This window comes from Antennarius striatus, chromosome 18 (assembly GCF_040054535.1).
Source record: "Antennarius striatus isolate MH-2024 chromosome 18, ASM4005453v1, whole genome shotgun sequence".
Lineage (NCBI taxonomy): Eukaryota > Metazoa > Chordata > Actinopteri > Lophiiformes > Antennariidae > Antennarius > Antennarius striatus.
In genome coordinates this window covers 13,547,599-13,567,753 of record NC_090793.1, presented here as the reverse complement: position 1 = coordinate 13,567,753, position 20,155 = coordinate 13,547,599, and the positions used below count along the sequence as shown (strand labels likewise).

General features: G+C 40.0%; 2 protein-coding genes across 3 annotated transcripts in view; both read right to left on the bottom strand.

Annotated features, from left to right (window-relative positions):
- Nucleotides 1-1,358: 1,358 nt before the first annotated feature.
- On the bottom strand, nt 1,359-6,149 carry LOC137612095 (tubulin beta-2A chain-like). The gene is made up of 4 exons (XM_068340427.1): nt 5,713-6,149; nt 5,264-5,372; nt 4,000-4,110; nt 1,359-2,776 (listed from the first exon to the last, which is right to left on the bottom strand). Exons 1-4 carry the CDS (start codon nt 5,767-5,769, stop codon nt 1,698-1,700), a joined length of 1,356 nt encoding a protein of 451 aa, XP_068196528.1. The 5' UTR covers nt 5,770-6,149; the 3' UTR covers nt 1,359-1,697.
- Nucleotides 6,150-6,780: 631 nt separating this feature from the next.
- LOC137612093 (solute carrier family 22 member 23-like) overlaps nt 6,781-20,155 on the bottom strand; it is a 31,495-nt gene continuing 18,120 nt past the window's right edge. For both annotated transcript variants that reach the window (XM_068340425.1, XM_068340426.1), the window contains 7 exons: nt 19,308-19,476; nt 17,592-17,719; nt 14,755-14,857; nt 13,824-14,059; nt 13,180-13,212; nt 12,108-12,231; nt 6,781-11,317 (listed from right to left, as the gene is read on the bottom strand). In XM_068340425.1, coding sequence (XP_068196526.1) covers nt 9,829-11,317; nt 12,108-12,231; nt 13,180-13,212; nt 13,824-14,059; nt 14,755-14,857; nt 17,592-17,719; nt 19,308-19,476 — 2,282 coding nt within the window. In that variant the 3' untranslated portion in view covers nt 6,781-9,828. The remainder of the gene's footprint in view (nt 11,318-12,107; nt 12,232-13,179; nt 13,213-13,823; nt 14,060-14,754; nt 14,858-17,591; nt 17,720-19,307; nt 19,477-20,155) is intronic.

Below are 20,155 nucleotides of genomic sequence, written 5' to 3'. Positions count from 1 at the left end.
TTTAATGTATGAGCCACTACTGGACGTTGTAAATAAGAATGAACTGAACTTTGTCATCGATTTTGACATCTACAGCCTAGAACTGGGTTTGCCTATTACGACTTGATATTCAAAAGACTTATTTGGCATCACTGAGTTGGTCTGACAGCTTTGATAAGATATTTGTTTATTAGTCCCACAGTGGAGAAATTTCAAACTTTTAGCTCCACCTCAACTTTACTGCTCCCATTTCTTAAAAGGAGAAAAGTCTCTGAGTTTAACGGGTTATACAAAAATGTTGCTGAGTTATTCCCTCTGGGTTTTGTTGAAATGAAGAGGTGAAATTTTTAGTCATCAGTCAAGTTGAGGCAGATGTTTTCTATCTATCATTTCGCTTCAGTGAAATTCCAGTTTTGACAGCTGTGACTAGGGTGTAAAGAATAACATATTCCAGCTCTATAGAAAGTAGAGCCAGTATCTCACTCAGCTGCAAGTCTCATCACCTCACTCTCAAACTGTCATACTAAATTTTCCATTTGTTATTGTACTGTCATTGGTTTTTAACCTTGGTTGTCTGAACAGTGAGTCAGTGAACCATTAAGATAAAAACTGATCTCTATCATTTATTGTTCAACTTTAGATATTACCAAAAAAATGTGTTAATGTTGCTAAACTGATCAACTAGAATACTTAACAAGTTGAAAACCTAAGCTCTATTTGTTTTAATGACCTTAAATCTCACAGGAAGATCAAAAACTACAATCAGTTGTTTGTCTGCACTTCCTGGTTCACCCATCCTGTCTGTGACACAGGGCCAGAATCCGGTTCCTCCCAAATAAAGCTCTAAATCATCAACAGCAGCTCCTAAATGTATTTATCACTTTCAAAATGTACATAAATGTCTTCCTAAACTAGCCAGGCATGCTGATTTGTCACATCCAACTATGAAAAAAGGAGAACAAATATTGCATTTGTCAGTCTTCTTCTTATTCTTTCGGCTTTCCCCTTCAGGTGTCGCCACAGCGAATCAGTTTCCTCCATCTAACCCTGTCTTCTGTATCCTCTTCTCTCAAACCAACAACCTTCATGTCCTCTAATTTTCAAAAATAAATCTGTTTCCTGCAGCAGAACTGTGTACTTGGGCTAGACTCAAATAATATACAGTATCTATTAATGTTTCATGTTAATGCCACTCAGTGTGGGGGTGTCCTCGTTCATCTTGAAATCATCTAATGTGTATAGTTTTTAACTATTTTTGTACAATGGACTAGGTTTTACATTCACTCATTCTGCCCTTAGTGACTGCTGACTCATTAATACCCGTTAATAAAAAACATGACAGTATTGACACGACTGAATGTTTTATTCAAGACTTGAGATATAAATATTGAGTTTTGTTCAATCAGTTGCAATGATTGAACAAAACTTCAATTACGGCAAAGCTGTACATTTGATGCTGGCAAAGTGTCAAATGTGTACATTCACTTGAAAAAACAATCACTGTTGTAAATATGTTTCTTAGGTTCTAACACCACACATGGTATTTGTTGGAAAGAGTCATTAATTGTGCATATGCAGTAAATTTTTGGCTAAGCAGCTATTTTTCACCTGTAAATAACAATTTTTATTAAAGGATTTCTTTCCCGTACTTCTTTCTTTTTTCACTGCACTTGTCAGACAGCGATGTTTCATCCTAGTGCCAGATCAGCGTTTCGAAATCAGTGCCGAATGATGCCGTCTTCCTCATCTTCCAGTTCATCTTCTTCATATTCGCCCATCTCGTCTGCAGTAGCGTCTTGGTACTGCTGATACTCAGACACCAGATCATTCATGTTGCTTTCTGCCTCGGTGAACTCCATCTCATCCATTCCTTCCCCAGTGTACCAGTGGAGGAAGGCCTTACGGCGGAACATTGCTGTGAACTGCTCAGAGATCCTCCTGAACAACTCCTGGATGGCGGTGCTATTCCCAATAAAGGTGGCGGACATCTTGAGTCCACGGGGAGGAATGTCGCAAACGGCGGTCTTGACGTTGTTGGGAATCCATTCGACGAAGTAGCTGCTGTTCTTGTTCTGCACATTCAGCATCTGCTCGTCCACCTCCTTCATCGACATGCGACCACGAAAGATGGCGGCCACGGTGAGGTAGCGTCCATGGCGAGGATCGCAGGCTGCCATCATGTTCTTGGCGTCAAACATTTGTTGCGTGAGTTCCGGCACGGAGAGGACGCGGTACTGCTGACCGCCCCTGCTGGTGAGAGGTGCGAAGCCTGGCATGAAGAAATGCAAGCGGGGGAAGGGCACCATGTTGACTGCCAGCTTTCGCAGGTCAGCGTTGAGTTGGCCAGGGAAGCGGAGGCAGGTGGTTACACCACTCATGGTGGCTGAAACCAGGTGGTTGAGGTCTCCGTAGGTGGGTGTGGTTAGCTTTAAGGTGCGGAAGCAAATGTCGTAGAGGGCCTCGTTGTCAATGCTGAAGGTCTCATCTGTGTTTTCCACCAGCTGGTGGACGGAAAGAGTGGCATTGTAGGGCTCCACCACAGTGTCTGACACCTTAGGGGAAGGCATGACGCTGAAGGTGTTCATGATCCGGTCAGGGTACTCCTCGCGGATCTTGCTGATGAGCAGCGTGCCCATTCCCGAGCCCGTGCCTCCACCCAGGGAGTGAGTGAGCTGGAACCCCTGGAGGCAATCGCAATTTTCGGACTCCTTTCTCACCACGTCCAGTACCGAGTCCACCAGCTCCGCTCCCTCCGTGTAATGACCCTTGGCCCAGTTGTTTCCAGCTCCACTTTGTCCTGCATGATACATGCAATGTTATGAGACAAAGCAAGTATGTGCATGTATGCATGTAACATATGCTGACTAACTAGTGCCTGTGTTGGATCTGTGACTTTTGCTCTAGAGCAGGGGAGAGCAAACTGCTGGCATGACTTTAGACTGTAATTAAGGTTTCCGTATTTGTATTATTTATTAATCATTAGAAAAACCTAATTCAAACAACAACAATCTTTATAAATAGATCAATAGACATGTTTTTTCCTCATATCATGATAAAGTAAATGTTGATTTCACAAAGCTTTTATCTTTATTGAACATATGGAACTCCCTTTTAATCCCACTTTTATCAATTTCAATAAATCGATTTTGCACTGGGAATCTCCTAGACCAGGGGTGTCAAACTTATTTTAAATGAGAGCCACATCAGCATAATTGCAGTCCACAAAAGGCCAGATGTAAGTAATGAATGTAAATAAATAACACTCAAAGTAATGCAAAATAAATGTAACTAATCCTTAATTTTAAATAACTGAATTTATTGCTTATTCAAGTCACAAACATTATAAATGTATTTGCTTGTTGTTCTGGTATAACAAACTTCTTTTAATTTGTCATGTTAAATGTGGTTTTTGGTCAAAACACACTTTATTTTTAGTCACTCGGATCTTTTATGCTCTCCAGGGGCCACATAAAATGATGTGGCGAGCCACATTTGTCCCCCGGGCCTTGAGTTTGACACATGTGTAACAAATAAATGCTGACTGCAGGTCCGGTCTGGCATCATTTTAATCTGCTTTAAAATCTTGACTGCAGACTAAATGAATTTCATACGGAAGTCTTTTCTCTGCTGTTTTTTAGTTGCCATTCTGAGGGAAACAGAAATGTTCAGGCATTGTAAATCATCTTTCTGGGGTGCTATTCATTCATTCAGATTAGATTCAATGAAAGATTAAAGACTGCTTTTCAGTTTGTGTTGGTTTTTTTCTGGTGAGACATTATGGAGTCATCCTCTGGTGGAACTTATTACCCCCGATATCCTTTTTTGTTGACTCTCTGTGAGAACATTGCAAAGACAATGCGAAGACTTTGAGCTGGGAATGTAAAAATACTGCACAGTCACCAACCAAACAAAGCACAGCTTTAAGGGATACAACAGTCTCTGTTGACATACACACATACTTTATGGGTGTGTGGTGGCATCAAGATGACTGATGACAACGTGATTTGTTGGTACGCTCACCAAACACAACGTTGTCGGGCCTGAACAGCTGTCCAAACGGGCCGGAACGAACCGAATCCATGGTTCCTGGCTCCAGGTCGACCAGAATGGCACGGGGGACGAATTTACTGCCTTTGAAGGAAAAGTATCAGAGGACAGAGGAAGAGAGAGGTAATGGATGGGAGGGTGTAGTAAGGCATTGACAGTGTCAGTGTCTGTGATATGAGGCGTATCGTGTAATGTGATCTACAACGACAGTAATGAAGCAGAGCTGTTTGGTGGTGTAATATTTTGGGTGGACTTTTCTTTAGTACAGGGAGGGACTTGAAGACTGCACAATGTCTTTTGTTGATCTCTGTGTTGAATGAAGACAACCGGACCTTTATTTTATCTCACAAGTCCTGTTTACTTTATTTAACATAGATGTCTATCATTTCCTGGATAACTGAGAACACCTTCTGTTGTTGTTGTTTTCTTCCACTGTATTTTGTCCCTCGTCTCTTTCTGTAATCCCTCTTGTGAGCAAATTGTTTCAGCAGGCTGCACCACTTAATCTAGACTAGTCAGGGTTTCAAAGTGCTGACCTTGGCAAAGTCTGTTCAAATGTGACCTTGCCTATGCTGTGCATGAATTTCTTCTCATAATCATGCACGCACACTGCTCCACTGTTGCTTGTCAAGATCAAAAAATCATTACCATTCTGTCCATAGATTTAATTAAGGGGGCGTTCTGTCAGTCAATACAGAACAGTGACCCAGCAGATGAGGATGACATCAGCATGCAAGATGAAAACAAAGAATCGATAATGTAGCTCAGACACAGGATGGTGGTAGATAATGATAGTGCAAATTGGTGTATGGGGCGTGTTTTGTGGGCTTTTCATCCAAACTTCATATATAAGTGCCGATCTTAATGCTCACTACACGCAGATTGAGATCTGTTCTAACTTTTTCTTTTTTGATGGCATGAATCCAGAGGCTCATTGTTGAAACTCAATCCCAACCTTAATGTACAGCTGCTACAGGGAATGACATTTGAAATTGCATATAATGACATGACTCATGGTTAAATGACCTAGACACAAGGGAACAGCAAGCCTATAGTTGCCTATGGAGTGACAGCAGATACCTGGGCTACTTACACAGATGGAGGGTATAAAATCAATGTGACATAATCATACAGTAGCATGCAAATAAGAGATTGAGGAGAATAAGGTCATGCAAGGTTGATAAGTATAGCAAATTCAGATGCAAATGTATGGTTGATTTAAAACATTTGTGTTTACCTGATGCCTCATTGTAGTACACATTTATCCTCTCCAGCTGCAGGTCACTGTCGCCCTGGTAACTCCCAGTAGGATCTATGCCATGCTCATCACTTATCACCTCCCAGAACTAGGATGGGACAAATAAAAATTACAAATTTTCTTGAATTTCAGATGCTGGAGGAGATTTAGTGACAAGAATATGGCTAGAAAACGTGTGAAAGCACATGCGTTAAGTTTATTTTAGTGATTGCGCATCTGCACATGCAGCAGAAAAGGGACACATCACTGCAGCACCTGACTCGGAGCAAAGCTAGACCCGGCTGAACTGCATCTTGCACAAAACGTTAACCAATCGATCCCAAACTGTTTTTGTTTGTCCAATATTGTTTCCGAGGAGGCAATATAATGAATAATAATAAATTGCTAGGAAAAAAAAGCCACAAAATAAATGATTATATCTATTATACCGTCGCTCCAATCTGATTTCCACACTGTCCAGCCTGGATGTGAACGATTTCTCTCATGATGTCCTGCGGATGTGGGCAAAGAGCGTCTTAAACCGGCGTCAAGTCTTCAGTCTGTTGCCGCTGCGGTTCTCAAAGTCAGCACTTGCGTCATTTCTAGGATGAATGTTGATTCGGCGGGGACAGATAAACACGCTGCTGGTCAGATGGTATTATACGCAGCGTCCCGACATCCATGCCAGCCAATAGGAGCGCCGCGTCATGACGCAGTGGACCAGAGCATCTCGAAGCGTCTTCCTCTATCTTGACATCCGTTTGTTCCACGAGAGGAGAAATTGTGTCTTTCTCTTGGGCTTTTTCTTTACGAATACAGTATTTTGGTAAGCAGTGGTATTCACCGTCAGCTTCATCAAAATACTGAAGTTCTGTTTGAACTGATTCAAATCAAGAGGAGGCTGATGCGAATTAACAATTTGAGCAGCTTCATCCCAATGTCCACACCTTCACAAGACGTCATCAAAAAAACGTGGAAATCTTTTCACCTCATTTTTCTAAACAAAGAAATGAAATATTTATTTCGGTTAGAAGAAGTGGACTTATGTTCCATACAGGCTTTTTATTTGTAAATATCAAAATTGTGGTAAAGAAATAGTCATTTTGTATGTACAGTTAATCAACGATGGAATACACTGTTTACCAGATTGACTTTAGAAATAAAATTTATAGGTTAAAGTTGTTGCAATGCAAATGTAATATATTTGAAATTCTGAGAAGCAAAATTCACAACCCCAGTGCTGTATATGGTTTTTAAGTTTTTATAATTTGTTGAGGAAATATCAAATAGTATTTAAGTAATGATCTGAAGAGTCAATGTATGCACAAAATACTTTATGTCCAAATGTTTTTTGTCCAGAACAAGAATACATTTAAAAATGACACAACTCCTAATGGCAACTCTTTTGTATATGTTTGAAATGTTAGCAAAGTTTCATGAAAAAAATAGTGGAAGGTTTTTGTGACTGCGATAGATTTAATAAATATAAAAAGAAAGGACTCACTGATATGCACAGCTGATCAATAAATAGTGGTTTATTTTAACAACGGGTATGGCTGATATACAAGTGCATTATGTCTGTTAATAAACAATAATAAACCAATGAAATGAAATGAAACCTAACAGTCAAAAAAAATTTAAATGGTACAATCCATGTTTTTTCTTTTACATTCATTCAAATTCCCCTGCATGAGAAATGAGTCACACTATTGAAGGAAGCAAATCCTGCAATGTGAACACTGGGCACTTCACGTCTGAGACTTTAATACACCCATTCAGAACAACATTTCATAAACTGACGTAGAATCCTTCATTTGAAGTCGTGTCTCTAGACGTTTTAACTTTTCACAAAGGCATGACTCGATCTTTTTTGCTTTTCCACTGTCCACTGGTCTATTGTATAACACGCTTTGGTTTGCCCTTGACTGATTTTTAATTTAAAATTCTACTTAAAATTACTTCAAACCATAGGTTTACGGGGTAATAAACAGTCAAAAATATTTAAATGGTACAATGCATGGTTTTTTTGTTTGTTTGTTTTTTACATTCATTCAAATCCCCCTGCATGACAAATGAGTCACATTATTGAGGAAAGCAAATCCTGCAATGTGAACACTGGGCACTTCACGTCTGTGACTTAAATGCACCCATTCAGAACAACAATTCATAAATTGATCAAGGATCCTTCATTTGAAGCCGAGTCTCTAGACGTTTAACTACAGTATTTACAAAACCATCACTCAATCTTTGTTGCTTTTCCACTGTCCGCTGGTCTTGTATCGCACTTTGGTTGGCATTTGACTGATTTATAATTTTAAATTCTACTTCAAATGAGCTCAAACCAAAGGCTTACGGGGGTAATATGGTCTAATCAGCACCGTGACATAGCTGCATGGGAGCTGTGATGGTGGAAGCAAGACACCTCTGAGAAGACATGGACGTATTGTGCTGCATTAACGTCTCTACACCGGAGCTGTATCGAGCTTTGGCAATGTATTTCAATTGAATGGAATACATACACTGAGACAAAAATGCGATCACATACGAGTGTGCTGATTCATGTGCCACTGCAGTGTCTACTGCGGATGCCACAAGGTTTATTAAATCCAGCATCAACACCCTGTGCCACAAAATGGATGAAATGCGGTCTATTGCAAAAGTTATTGTGTTTCTGTCCCGTTTTCAAAATCCTGCTCAATTTTCCCTTTTTTTTTTTTTAAATTTTGAGACAAAAAAATTCAACATCACATGTTTGCAGGGCATTGTGCTTTGACGCTTAGCAGCATGGCATATTTATGGTAAACAAAAAGGTTGACATGAATTTTACACTACATGGAAGTCTTGTTGAAATGCTGAGCTATTAAAAGAACCCCCACCCCCACCCCAAACTAAATCGAAAACAGTTTCATGCTCTGAAGCTGCATTAGAAGAGAAGCGACCACCATTCGCTGAACAATTCAGTGAACACTTGACTCAAATGAAAGACATGGAAGTCCCCCATTGAGCCTAGCATTGCCTTTGACACCTGATGGATCCAGATTGACACCTACTGTAAATAGATCAGTAATACCCGCAAGATAAATGCAATACAATGAGTTTTATCACAATTGAAATGATATGACATCATTTAGTTGGCTCTTACATTTGACAGTCAAGTGTAGTTCTTATTATTATTGTTGATGTAAACAAATGGTCATACATCTTTTTTCATCACACATCACAACCTCCAGTGCGTAACTGCAACTTTCAAGTTACACGCAGTATTAAGTCAAGTACTCCACAGATTGAAAAAGGCTTCAGAAGAGAAAATGTCTCTGAAAGCAAGAGTCCGGCTATTCAAGAATGAATTCATCATAGGTTTCACCTGCATTTCAAATGTCAATCTGACATGACACGTGAAAGACTTGCATTTCTGTTAAGGTAAACATAGTTGTGCATTTGAGTGTAGTAACATGTGCTATGTCGATGCCAAAACATGCTTTGGGAAACACAATGAAGGGTTAGAGACGCTGTGACAGCCAGCAGTCACGTCGACCGTTTAGTAATTTGCTTGTTTTGTGTTAAAAAATAGCTTTAGTATGTTTTTGTTTGCTCATTTCTTTTGCTGATGAGTTTGAAATTCATTTCACTTATGTACTCACTGCAAAGAATAAGGTGCCATTGCACCAAGGTGCCACAAATACTGTAATAATTAAGTCTAGGTTTGTACAATAAGGACAGGCCTTGAATTATAAAAATCAAGCTTCACAACTAATTATGCATTTATGCACAATACCACATTTACAACTTACCACTTTAAATTTAAAGTAATTGAAACAATTGGTAAAAAAAAAGAAGTTCCTTCACACCGACAAAGTGCGGCCTTTCTTTCCTCCAAATGAACCACATGTTGACAAAAGCAATTACACTCATCTGTCACATTTAATTTGTTAAATGGCGATAAAAGATTTCAGTACTACATTCACAAAACTTGGAATGGGATTCAAATCCGATTAAATTGAATACTGTCTCCGCACTTTTTTTTTTTTTTTTGGCACTGTGTCTATTTAATTTTGGTCAGAGTAGTTTTTTGGCGTTGTGTTTAAAAAAATCCCTCAAATTTAGTTTATCCCAATAATGGCAAAAAAATACTTTGTAACATTCATAATGTTGTCCATACGGGTAAGGCAATATTTTTATACAAATACTTTACTTCATTCATTCATCTTCATGATTGCAATTGTCTTGGTCTTGAGCTTCTTATCGGAAATATGGGTCAGAAATAGTGGGAGATGTCGTCACATTATCACAAAAATCAGCCTCTGGCATCTCTCACTTGTGTCGTCTCATTTGTGGGATAATGCAGGAAAGGAGGACATTGGAAACATACAATGGTGAAGACATGTCTGCTCAACACCAGGACTGGACATCCTTCTTTGGGTGCCTGTAGTTTGAGCTTGACAAGCTCACAGCCCCCTCTTTATTATTCATGCCATGTTGGCTGCTTCCACGGCAACCGTAAAAACTTCTCCTTCCCTTGTTGCAACACTAGATTATGATGACGCCACACCATTGATAGCGTTCTTCTATGTGCTGACACCGTCCCTGATGGAAAGGATACCGGAGTCTATGGGGGAGGAGACAGTGCAGTCTATTAAAGTCGGAGGCGCTGCCTCTGTTGAATCTGAACCTGAATCAGGAATTTCTACTGAAACTGTGGGAAGTGAAGCAGACGAATCCTGCGCAGGCTGGACAATATCTGGGGTTTTCGGAACGGTTGATTCCGTTGTGAGATCAATTTCTGTGACAGGGAGAATGGAAGGGATTGGTGTAGTGGAGCCGGCAGTATCTATTACAGGAGCCGTCAGAGAGTCCACTGAGGGCTCTTGGCCCAAGTCTATAGGTGAGGTGTGGGTGGTCGAGGGGGAAACAATGACTGGACTCGGAAGAACAGGGGAACGGGGAGACGTATCATTAACACAGGGAGCACTAGAGTCTAACAATGGAGGTAGGAAGTCTATGACGGGAAATGTGGGGGTGTCTCTAGGGGAAGGAGGAGGTGTAGTTTGATCTACTATTTCTAACTGGCAACGAAACTCAGGGTCAGGAAGGGCATTAATGAAGGGCGGGGGTTCAGGAACGGGGGAGTGAGGAGAGGATGGAGGGAGATTGTCATGTTCGTTGGGAGCTGGTGAGGCTGCTGACATGGCTTGAATGACCTCTGGCAAAGACGGTTCGATTTCTGGGATAATACCCTCAATCTCGTTAACCAATGGGTCTGGAGATTCTAGAATAGAAGTAGGCCTGGGTTCGATGATGGGTGTGGTGCAGATCAATGAAGAGGCAGGCACAGTTTGAAGGTCAGGGAGGGTGGAAGAGTCTACTGACGACACAGTGGTTGACTCTTTTGTATGGGAAGGACTAATGTCATTCATTTCAGGAATCGCAGAATCATCGTGCTCTTTTTCTGAAGCATCCTCTGCATCAGATAACAACGGGTCCGTGGCACATGGAGCTTTGTGCAAAGGAGTGGAAGACAGAGTGTGATCTTCACTAGCCTGTGTCATACTATCTTCACCCTGGGTGGTGTTTGGATTTGTGGACGCAGATGAAACTGAGGGACCATTGGCTTCTTTAGCCTCCAGGCTTTCAGGGTGCACCTCGACAACAGCAGAAACAGACACATCGCCACCTGCAGCGGTCAAATCAACAGCCGAGGATGCAGTGGATTCCATGGTGGACGCAACGGTGCTGGCTGCTCGGTGGAGTGGTGTGGCGCGCACCCTGGTGTAGTCCCTGTTGCCTTGAGACTGAGCCAGCAAGAGGCGCTGTTCTCCAAGTTTCCTTGGAGGAATCAGAGGTTGCCGGGTGTAGTTCTCGCCTTCAGCCACGGTCTCAGGAAGGGCCTCATTGCGTGTCTCGGGCAGCAGGAGAATGCAGATGATGCAGATGAGAGTGCAGCAGGCAAAGATAACATGATGAAGGAAATAGCCCTTTTGATTGTGCAGATCCATGATGGGGGCAGTAAGCATGCCAAACCCAGCACTGCCCAGGACCAGGCCCAGACCACCACCCCTGCCATGAAATGTAAAATATTATCACATGGTGGGATTCACAATTTGTATGGACACAAACATAAAATCCTCATAAACTTTCTGTAAACCAATCTATCATGTGAATAATAATGTGTATAATGTGAATAAGGAAACCCTCCTTTCTGTGGTATGCCCTTGTTTAACTTGTTATATAGTTAAACATCAGCAGAGAGTGCTGCAGAACCACTTTACACCATCTTCTAAATGCAGCACCATTTGTCCACAAGAGGCCACTCTTGGAGTACTGTCAGAGGAACAACACCCTTTACACAAGTGAAGATAATGAGCACACTGTGTTGTCATTTATAAATTGGAAATTAGTCATAATTTGTGCAAGATATGGATTACACCTGACGCTAAAATGTGCAGCAGTTCGATCTGCAGAATGTCTGACAAAGAAATAAGCCTGCAATGGTGAGAGGTAAGGTAGAGCAGTGGGCAGGGGATGGTGTCTCGCTCAAGGGTACCTCGGCAGTGAGGTGAACTGGCACCTCTCCACTGCCAGTTCACACGCCAAAACTTTTGGTTTCAAACCTTTTGGTTTTTGAAGGCTTGAATTGGCCACTGTCTGGTCCACAGTTCAAGACCGCCCTCCAGAAAATGATATGATGTGTTGGCTTCGTAACTTTTTTCATTCCTTTAAATTGCTGACATTTACTACATTTGTGCATAAACAGACAGTCTTAACCAGCTTTCAAAAGTAAAAATTAATTTTCGACATTTCCTCATCCTCCTCTGTGGATCCAATCCAAGTGAGTCAGAGGTCTCACCTGATCACAGTGGGGGAGATCTCAGCACTGAAGAAGATGCTCAAGCTGCTGACTGCTTGGGAGGAGAACATGCCGATGACAGAGAAAGCGATGGAGAGGTTCTTTTTCAGTGTGTCTGAGCTGTCTGCAGAAAAAGGATCAGACACATAAAGCATTCATACTTTGTAATCTATGCCATGCATGTACACTTAAAAATCAAAGGAGGTGTTTAAAAGTGTTAAAATATCGTGATGTTTTTATTAACTTGTGCAATTTCAAAAAGGTCGTTTAGGTTTTAATGAAGATTTTAATGATTCATCTAAATTCTGGTATCATGTGACTGACATGAAGCGTTGTTAGAGAACAGAGGTCTGATAGACTCAAGATTAGTTGAGTTATTACCCTCATTATTACCTGACTCAAGATTAGTTATTGGGTTATTTATTATCCTTAAATGTTTATTCTCAAATGATGGAGATTGAGTCTAATATAATGCAATTGTTCAGTCAGAAAGAAAGAAATTAAACACAAATATATAACACGATCATCTAATTTGTAAATGAAAATAGAATTAGTGTCTCTTAACAAAACTGGAAACGGGTATTTAAAAAAGAATAAATGGCTTTACACTGACTGCTAAGAAAATGTAAGTGGCAAATCTAAACTATGTTTGGTCACACATCCTGTTATGGTTAATTTAGTATAATTAGTTACAGAGAAACTACCATGATTACTTTTTAGGATTGATAAAATGTGTGATGCTGAAAATGGCATAGGTTCAGAGCACACTTCTTTGTGGTCAGCTCTTGCTTCTCACAGACTATTACTAAGCAGAAAGTAACTAGAGGGCAGTGGAAGGAGGCTGCTGATAAATGGTAATGAAAATACGTAACAAATGAAAGGATGAAGTGTCTAGTTGGCAATAATTACAGCTAAGATTTCATCATGTGCATCTTTTGCTTTTATAAGCCTCATGATGAACTGCTAGAAACCATGCAGCACATTTTCTAAAACCTCATAAAGATAGTTCAGCAGCCTAAATATTTTTGATTTATGCTTTGTATAAACTATTGTAAAAGAACAGAATTCATACCTAAATTCAGTTGGGCACTGTATTTCCCCAGCACTAGAGGAGAATGAGAGATATTAAAAGACAAGTGTCAGTGGGAAACACAACAATAATTATGACACACACTCAGATAAGACATAAAATCCACAGTCAGCCATTAGAAACAAAAACATGCACACATGTTGGGCGTCGATGGCCAAACACGCTGTTAAAACATCAACAACTTCAAATGGGAACATGAAACATGAGCATAACCTTGATGTGTTGACTCAGGTTAAACATTAAGTCACGCTCATTTGTAACTGAACAAACTGACTTGTGTACTGTTTTGAACTGAAGCACTTTTTTGGCACACATTGACTAAAGTGGCAGTTTTTAACCATATTCACTTGCTTCATTACAAACCACTAATAAGTAACAATGCACCTAAAATGTTCACTCAACACATTGGGTGTATCTAAAATTAAATGGTCATAGTCAGGATTTGATAGGTGTTATTATGTCAATTCATTCTGAATAAATCTGAATTGAAACCAATATTAAAAATAAGTGTAAATATGTAACATATAGAAAATGTATTCAGAATAATTTATGGAGGTTAAATAATTACACAGGTATTCAAAAATATATGTGTATAAATGGACACGTGTTCCTCATAAAGCACTCACAGTTGAGCAGGCCCAGCTGTAGCAGTGATGCCAATGCAGTGACAATCATAAACATGAGAAGTCCACCTCGTCTACCCATAATTCCCACCGCCGGGCACAGACCCAGACAGGAAGCCACCGCTATGCCTGCCGTGGTGTAATAATCTGCATAGAAGTTATGGAACATGCTTGTCTCCTGAGCCTCAGGGTCCATCATGCTGCGGGCGAAGCAGTGGTGGATCCCATAGCCGGTTAACCTGGGTAAAGAATATACACAGGAAACAGCGTTGAAGAGGAGAGGACATTTCAAGGATGATACTGGCTGAGATAGTTGATATTCATAGTCAACGCACGTGAGGCAGGAAAGAAAAAATAAAGATTAAAAAAAACACAAAGGGAGAAGATACACAGAAAAAAAGATCTGTCAAATTTAAAGATGTGTGGAGGTGAAAAAGGACATAATTCTTACCATTATTATTATCATCTTATGTTAAGCAGATAAGCAAACACTGACTTACAGACAAAAACACACACAAACACACACACACACACACACCCAACTAGCATAAACATAAATGCAAGCAGACACTCCCCTGGCTGTCTAATGTTTCTCATGTAAAATTTATGCTGACTCTGGGAGTCAGGGACGCCTGCACTGAGACAGAGCTACAGCTGGGGCTGCCGAGCTCTAGATGAAGGCTCAGATGAAGAGGAGAGGAGAGATCCCTCTGGAGATGAAAAGAGAGTGCAGCACAAATATGGAAAGACAAAAGCACTGAGGTCTACTGATCAATGCGGCATTGAGCCTTCAGTTTAATAGCGGCATCTTGACTGCACAAAATGGCGTGCCTGACTGGAATCGCCTCGCCCCACACAAGCGGTTCCATTTTTTTCCCTCTACTCTTGACATACGGATGTTCAAGCAGGTTTCTGATAGACAAATAACACTTACGAGGTGACGCAGAGCACAACGATATTCTTCCACAGGTTTCTTGTCCTGACCATCCTCACAATGGTAGTCTTTTTGGGCTTCAGATAAAGAGCTCTTTGCAGTGCTGGAAAAATAGCAAATGTATAAATATTGTCTGTCAGTGCATAAAAACATTATTGCTTCTGGACATTCAGTTTTCCTGTTATGATGTTAATCAACACATAGGTTTATGGATAAATATCAGTTATGTTTATGTTTCTTCTACAATAAACAGTTACATTGAGGTAGCCTGTATGTTTTAGTAGCATATCTGCTAACCACTAAATTTGTAGTAGTGTCATATTGGCCGACTTATATCTGAGAGACTTGAGTTACAATCATGTCAAATGGCATTTTTTGGTTAACCTTCTTCAAAGAGTCAAAGAAGGACTTCCCTTATTGACATCAGAAACAGAAAGATTCTTGTTTAAAGCGCATAATTCAACCCACATCAAGTCTCCCACTGAATTCTAAGTGTGGCATGACGACGCTCACTGACGAACAGAAACAGTGGCAATGAGGACAACACCCCTAGGAGACGCAGCACACAGACATTTTTGTTTTAGTATCAAACTTCAGGTCGTTACAAACACTATCTTTGCTGAGAGGTGCTGTATGATGATCATCAGTCTGGCATGTGGTAACGCTGCACAGCACCGCCTCAAGGCCAACCCAGGTTTGATCACTCAACCTTTCCAGTGATTTCCTGACCCAGTTACAAACTGCTGAAAAACCCTGTCTCTACTGAAATCCAGCGTATGCAAATAACTCTGCTCTGCTTCCATTGTTCGTTGAACATGCGTCTTTCATGCTTCACTGCTTAAAAAAACTGCTGCACGAAGGGAATGCAGTGCCAAACACTTTATTTAGTGCCAAATAGTTAAATGAAGGAAATATTACTGAAGGCGTTGGGAACAGCCAGTGACTATAAAAAGTGATGATAAATTTGCGTCCACAGCAATGTGCTTTACTCTGCGCTGCATCAGCACATAGTACATGAGTTCTGAAAATGTGCAGTGAATTTCACAGCAAGTGGCTCCGTATTGACCCTTTTCACAGCAGTGGTACTATGGCTGTGTTCAGACTGCAGCCACATCAGATACCAACCACATTTCCTTCCATATCCAACTTTTAGGGCTGACTGTTCACATCGTTGGACACGTTGCACGTGTCCAAATGCAATCTTGCTCTGTTCAGACTGGGCCACATTATCGGCTGATCTGAAAGGTTGCCACAGCGATGATGTTGGGGCGGTGGCGTCATTCAGTGTGTGTGATGTGTGAGGTCATATAATTGCAACAAACAACAACGATGTTGTTTGACCACCATATCCAATCCGTGTGTTTGGAGCTGTTCAGACTGGGACGCATCTGTCCATATACGGTAAGAAACTACCTCCCGAATGTGGTTTCAATACTTCCTGCAAAAATCGGATTTAATGTGGTGTGGGACTGTCCAGACTACAAAAGAGACATCCAATATCAATCTGGATGGGCTAAAAAGCGGATTTTGGCAACAAATCTGAACAAGCCCTATGTTTCCATGTGTATTTATAATGCAATAAGTCACGGCAGGACATAGATGGAAATAAAGACTTGTGTTTGAATGATGCAACTTATCTTATCAACATCAGACCAAGTCTTAAATGTGTTGCTGATCTCGCCTTCAATTCCAAAGTCATGGTGATGAAAGTGACCTTTGACCTTGTCATAAAATGCAACCACTAACACATTATATCACATCATACCTTTGTGTGAAAAGTTCATATCGAGTGTATACAATGACTTTTGTGAATTGACAGTGACCTCGACTTCAGACAACAAAAATCAACTTAGTTCAGCGTTGACACAGTTCTTTCTGAAGAGTCAAAGCTAGAAAGGTATACTACAGTAAACAGTGCAGTTATAGCTTAATAGGAAAGTCATTTGCTTTGACATTTAACGACAGTGCAGTTCATTTTTCTCTTTCTCACTGAGATCTCAGCACAGACATAATTAACCCTGGGGTCAAAGTGCCTGACCTGCCTCCATCTGCCAACCGTATACTAACATATCCGGTTGTGTCCACCCACCCAGACTATAATGAAATTAATGAACCTTCTAAAGTGTAGTTATGTAATGCTCAAGACCCTGAGGGGGTCTGTTACCATGGTAACTGCTGACAAGAAACTGATATACAGTCATGTTAAAAAGTTGGGACATTAAATAATTAGCTCTTAACTAAGAAATGTATGTCCAATCTTGTTATTTATTTATGGAAAAGAAAGATTTTATTACAATTGAATTGCTCCTTCAAAATCCACATTTTTATTTATTTTCTTTGTTGAGTAAATCAATGTTAATGTTTGTGCAGTTACGTCACTTTCTTTTCCAGAAATTAATAAACGCAAGATTAGACATTGATATGCCAACATTTCTTAATAAAGAGCTGATTATTTAAGTGTCCTAACTTTTTTACATGACTGCAACTTTGTCAGTCAGGTTTATTTAAAAAAGAACGGCCCGGGGTAAATTGAATAAATTAAAACACACGCTGTTTTACCTGAGGAATCAATGATCCTTACATTTTTTATATGGTTTCATGTCTTTTTGCTTTTATTACTGATTAGAGCAATATTATAACTAAAGTTAATAACGCTAAAGTATTTCTTTTCATACAACACAAGCCATCCAAGCACACCTGCAGAGTAAAATCCATTGAAGGCCTGAACTACACATCATCAGGTATAGTACATCAGATACATACAAGGATCATAACTTTGAGAGCATTGCAAGTGTAAAAGCTACCATATATGTAAATTTCTTTCAAATTAATATTACCTGGGAGGATATTTTCAGTATCTAGCTCCATGTTCACTCGGTTCTTCTGTGCTATCTGTCCCATTATTGTCTTGGCTCGGCGATACTGCTGAGTGGCCAGCAGCCAACGCAGTGACTCAGGGAAGATCCTTTACAAAAAAGAAAGAGACAGAGGGTTCCACTGTTAATAAGACAAAAAAATTAAAACAAACCTACATTAATGTAAGTTCTTACAACGGAGGCCGATTAAATATCGCTTCAGTCAGGTTAGCAGGCCTGAATCCTGTTTTTCTTAACCAGTGTGACACTTTAACACAATTCAAACTAGAGTGTGACTCATGGTCATATCTTTCTATCCTTTCTTTTTATGCAATCATCAAATTCAATCATTGAATTTAAAACTATTTTTGGAACAGACAAACTAAAATCGTAACACATCTTGATTGAGATAAAAAATTTAAGTGAAAAAACATTAGATCCTCTTGATTTGAAGATCATTAATCTTCACATACTCGTACTCCATTTGCAGGCTACAAAATCGCACAGGGGGAACCAGATCTCTTGACGATAGGAACAATAAACAAGCACATGCCTGACAGCCAGAGTAAGAACAGCTTTCACTTGCTACACTCTATTATCTGGTACTTATATCGCATTATGTGGCACACATTCCTCTGAGTAGTCAGGTTTCTCCTTGCAGAAATATATTGATTTGAAGATTAAACAAAGGTCTGAGCGAGTAAATTGGGATGACTAACACTGGTGTGCTTTTAAATTGTTTTCCTATATCAGCAACTACTAGAGTTACTGACGTGGTCAGGGATGAGACTGATTCGTGTTCACTCCTAAACAGAAAATGGTTGTGGAATGCCCACAATGTTCTTGTGAAGGCTGACTCAGCGTTTTCATTCATCAGGGTAAGAATGACTGGACTCTGACATATTCTTAAGATTTCTCTTGCTCAGAGTCCTTGTGGGAAACCCCATCCATTCCTTATTGATTGTGCTTTATGTAACCTAGACTAACTCAAGTGCATTGCATTAACACCAGTATTGGGTGTTTGATCAGATTAGGGAGTACCGTTTGAACGGGCACATCCTTTGTTCTTCACTGAAGAAACCGAAGGCTTTGAATACCCTGTGATAAATCCACACTGCATTACTCAATTTTCACTGTGTGTCACATTAAAATAAAGGAAAGGGAAAATTCATTGTAGTATGTGTTACCTGAGCTTTGGCGAAGGTACTGCAGTCCCAGCAGAGGTCAATTATAGTGAATTAACCTCATTGCGCTGAAACATCTGTTGTTCACAATCAGGCACACAAAATATCTGATGTACCAAAGATTATTATAAAACGTTTCAGCTCTAGCTTTAAAAGGTGTCCTTTTTATGGCAATTATTTCATGGTTGAAGATGGAAAGACATTTTAATTCAGTTGGGTATTTAAAGGTGAATAATGTTTCCAAAGGTGAAACCTTTACCTCTTTGTTTAAACAATGCAACTCTGCAAAATGTGGATTGAACCAAATTTTATTTTTCCTATAAAAACACAGGCTGCTCATAATCTAAAATGTTGAAATTTATTGCCAATGTCACCACATTAGCGGTACAAGAGTCTCCTGTGTAATTTAAAATGAAAAACACATTTTAAAATTCAACAGAAATAAAGAAAAACAAAACAAAACATAGAGATAGCTGGGACCAAAGTACAGCAGATGGTCAGGTCTTTTTCTTACCAGACATAGGACACCATCAGCAGAACAGGGCCGATGATGACAGCTTGGAGAACCTGCCAGTCGCGACAGAGATACGCCACCCCAGGCATCAACAGCTGACCACCCAGTACCACAAAGTTGGCCACTACAGTCATGGGAAAACGCCATCCTGGCACACAGAGCTCAATCCCTGTCAAACAAAGGAGGCAAAAAAAAGGGGGGCACATGTGTTAGGCCGTAAAGATGCAAGATTAGCATGTATGATAGCAAAGAAAACAAATGCCCCTTTTTCAAGTTTTGTCAGAACGACACCAGCTGATTTTATCAGCTTTTGTTAAATATTAAATTTAAGCTGTTTAATAAGAGGAGAGGTATGTGTTATTGGATGAAAAATGTGCCATTTTAAATAATCCTGAAGTACTGATTAGTGACTAGCAAAGTATTTATATCCAGGTGTTGTAAGGTGAGACTGCTGCCTCGGTAACAGAGCTAAAGTTCGCTACTTTTGATGTCTGGAGGGATTTTAAACAAGAATTGAAAAAAGTAAAACCATTACCAAATATACATGAAATAAAATAAAAAAATCATATATATTTGTTGTGATGTAAGTCGAAAACACACACATATGTCCGCAGAAATGTTAAACCAGAATGGATACTTAGGTCAGCACTACTTGGAACTAGTCACTTGTTGTGTCACTGCTGCTCCTCACCTACAATAGCAAAAAAAATAAAATCTGTATCCAGATGATGATCTGCTTTATCATTGAAAGCTAACATATGGATCCATAGTCCATACCAAGAGATCAGTTCTTCCATACCATGGTCTACCTCAAAAAAATAAACCTGTACTCAGCCAACAAACAAGTA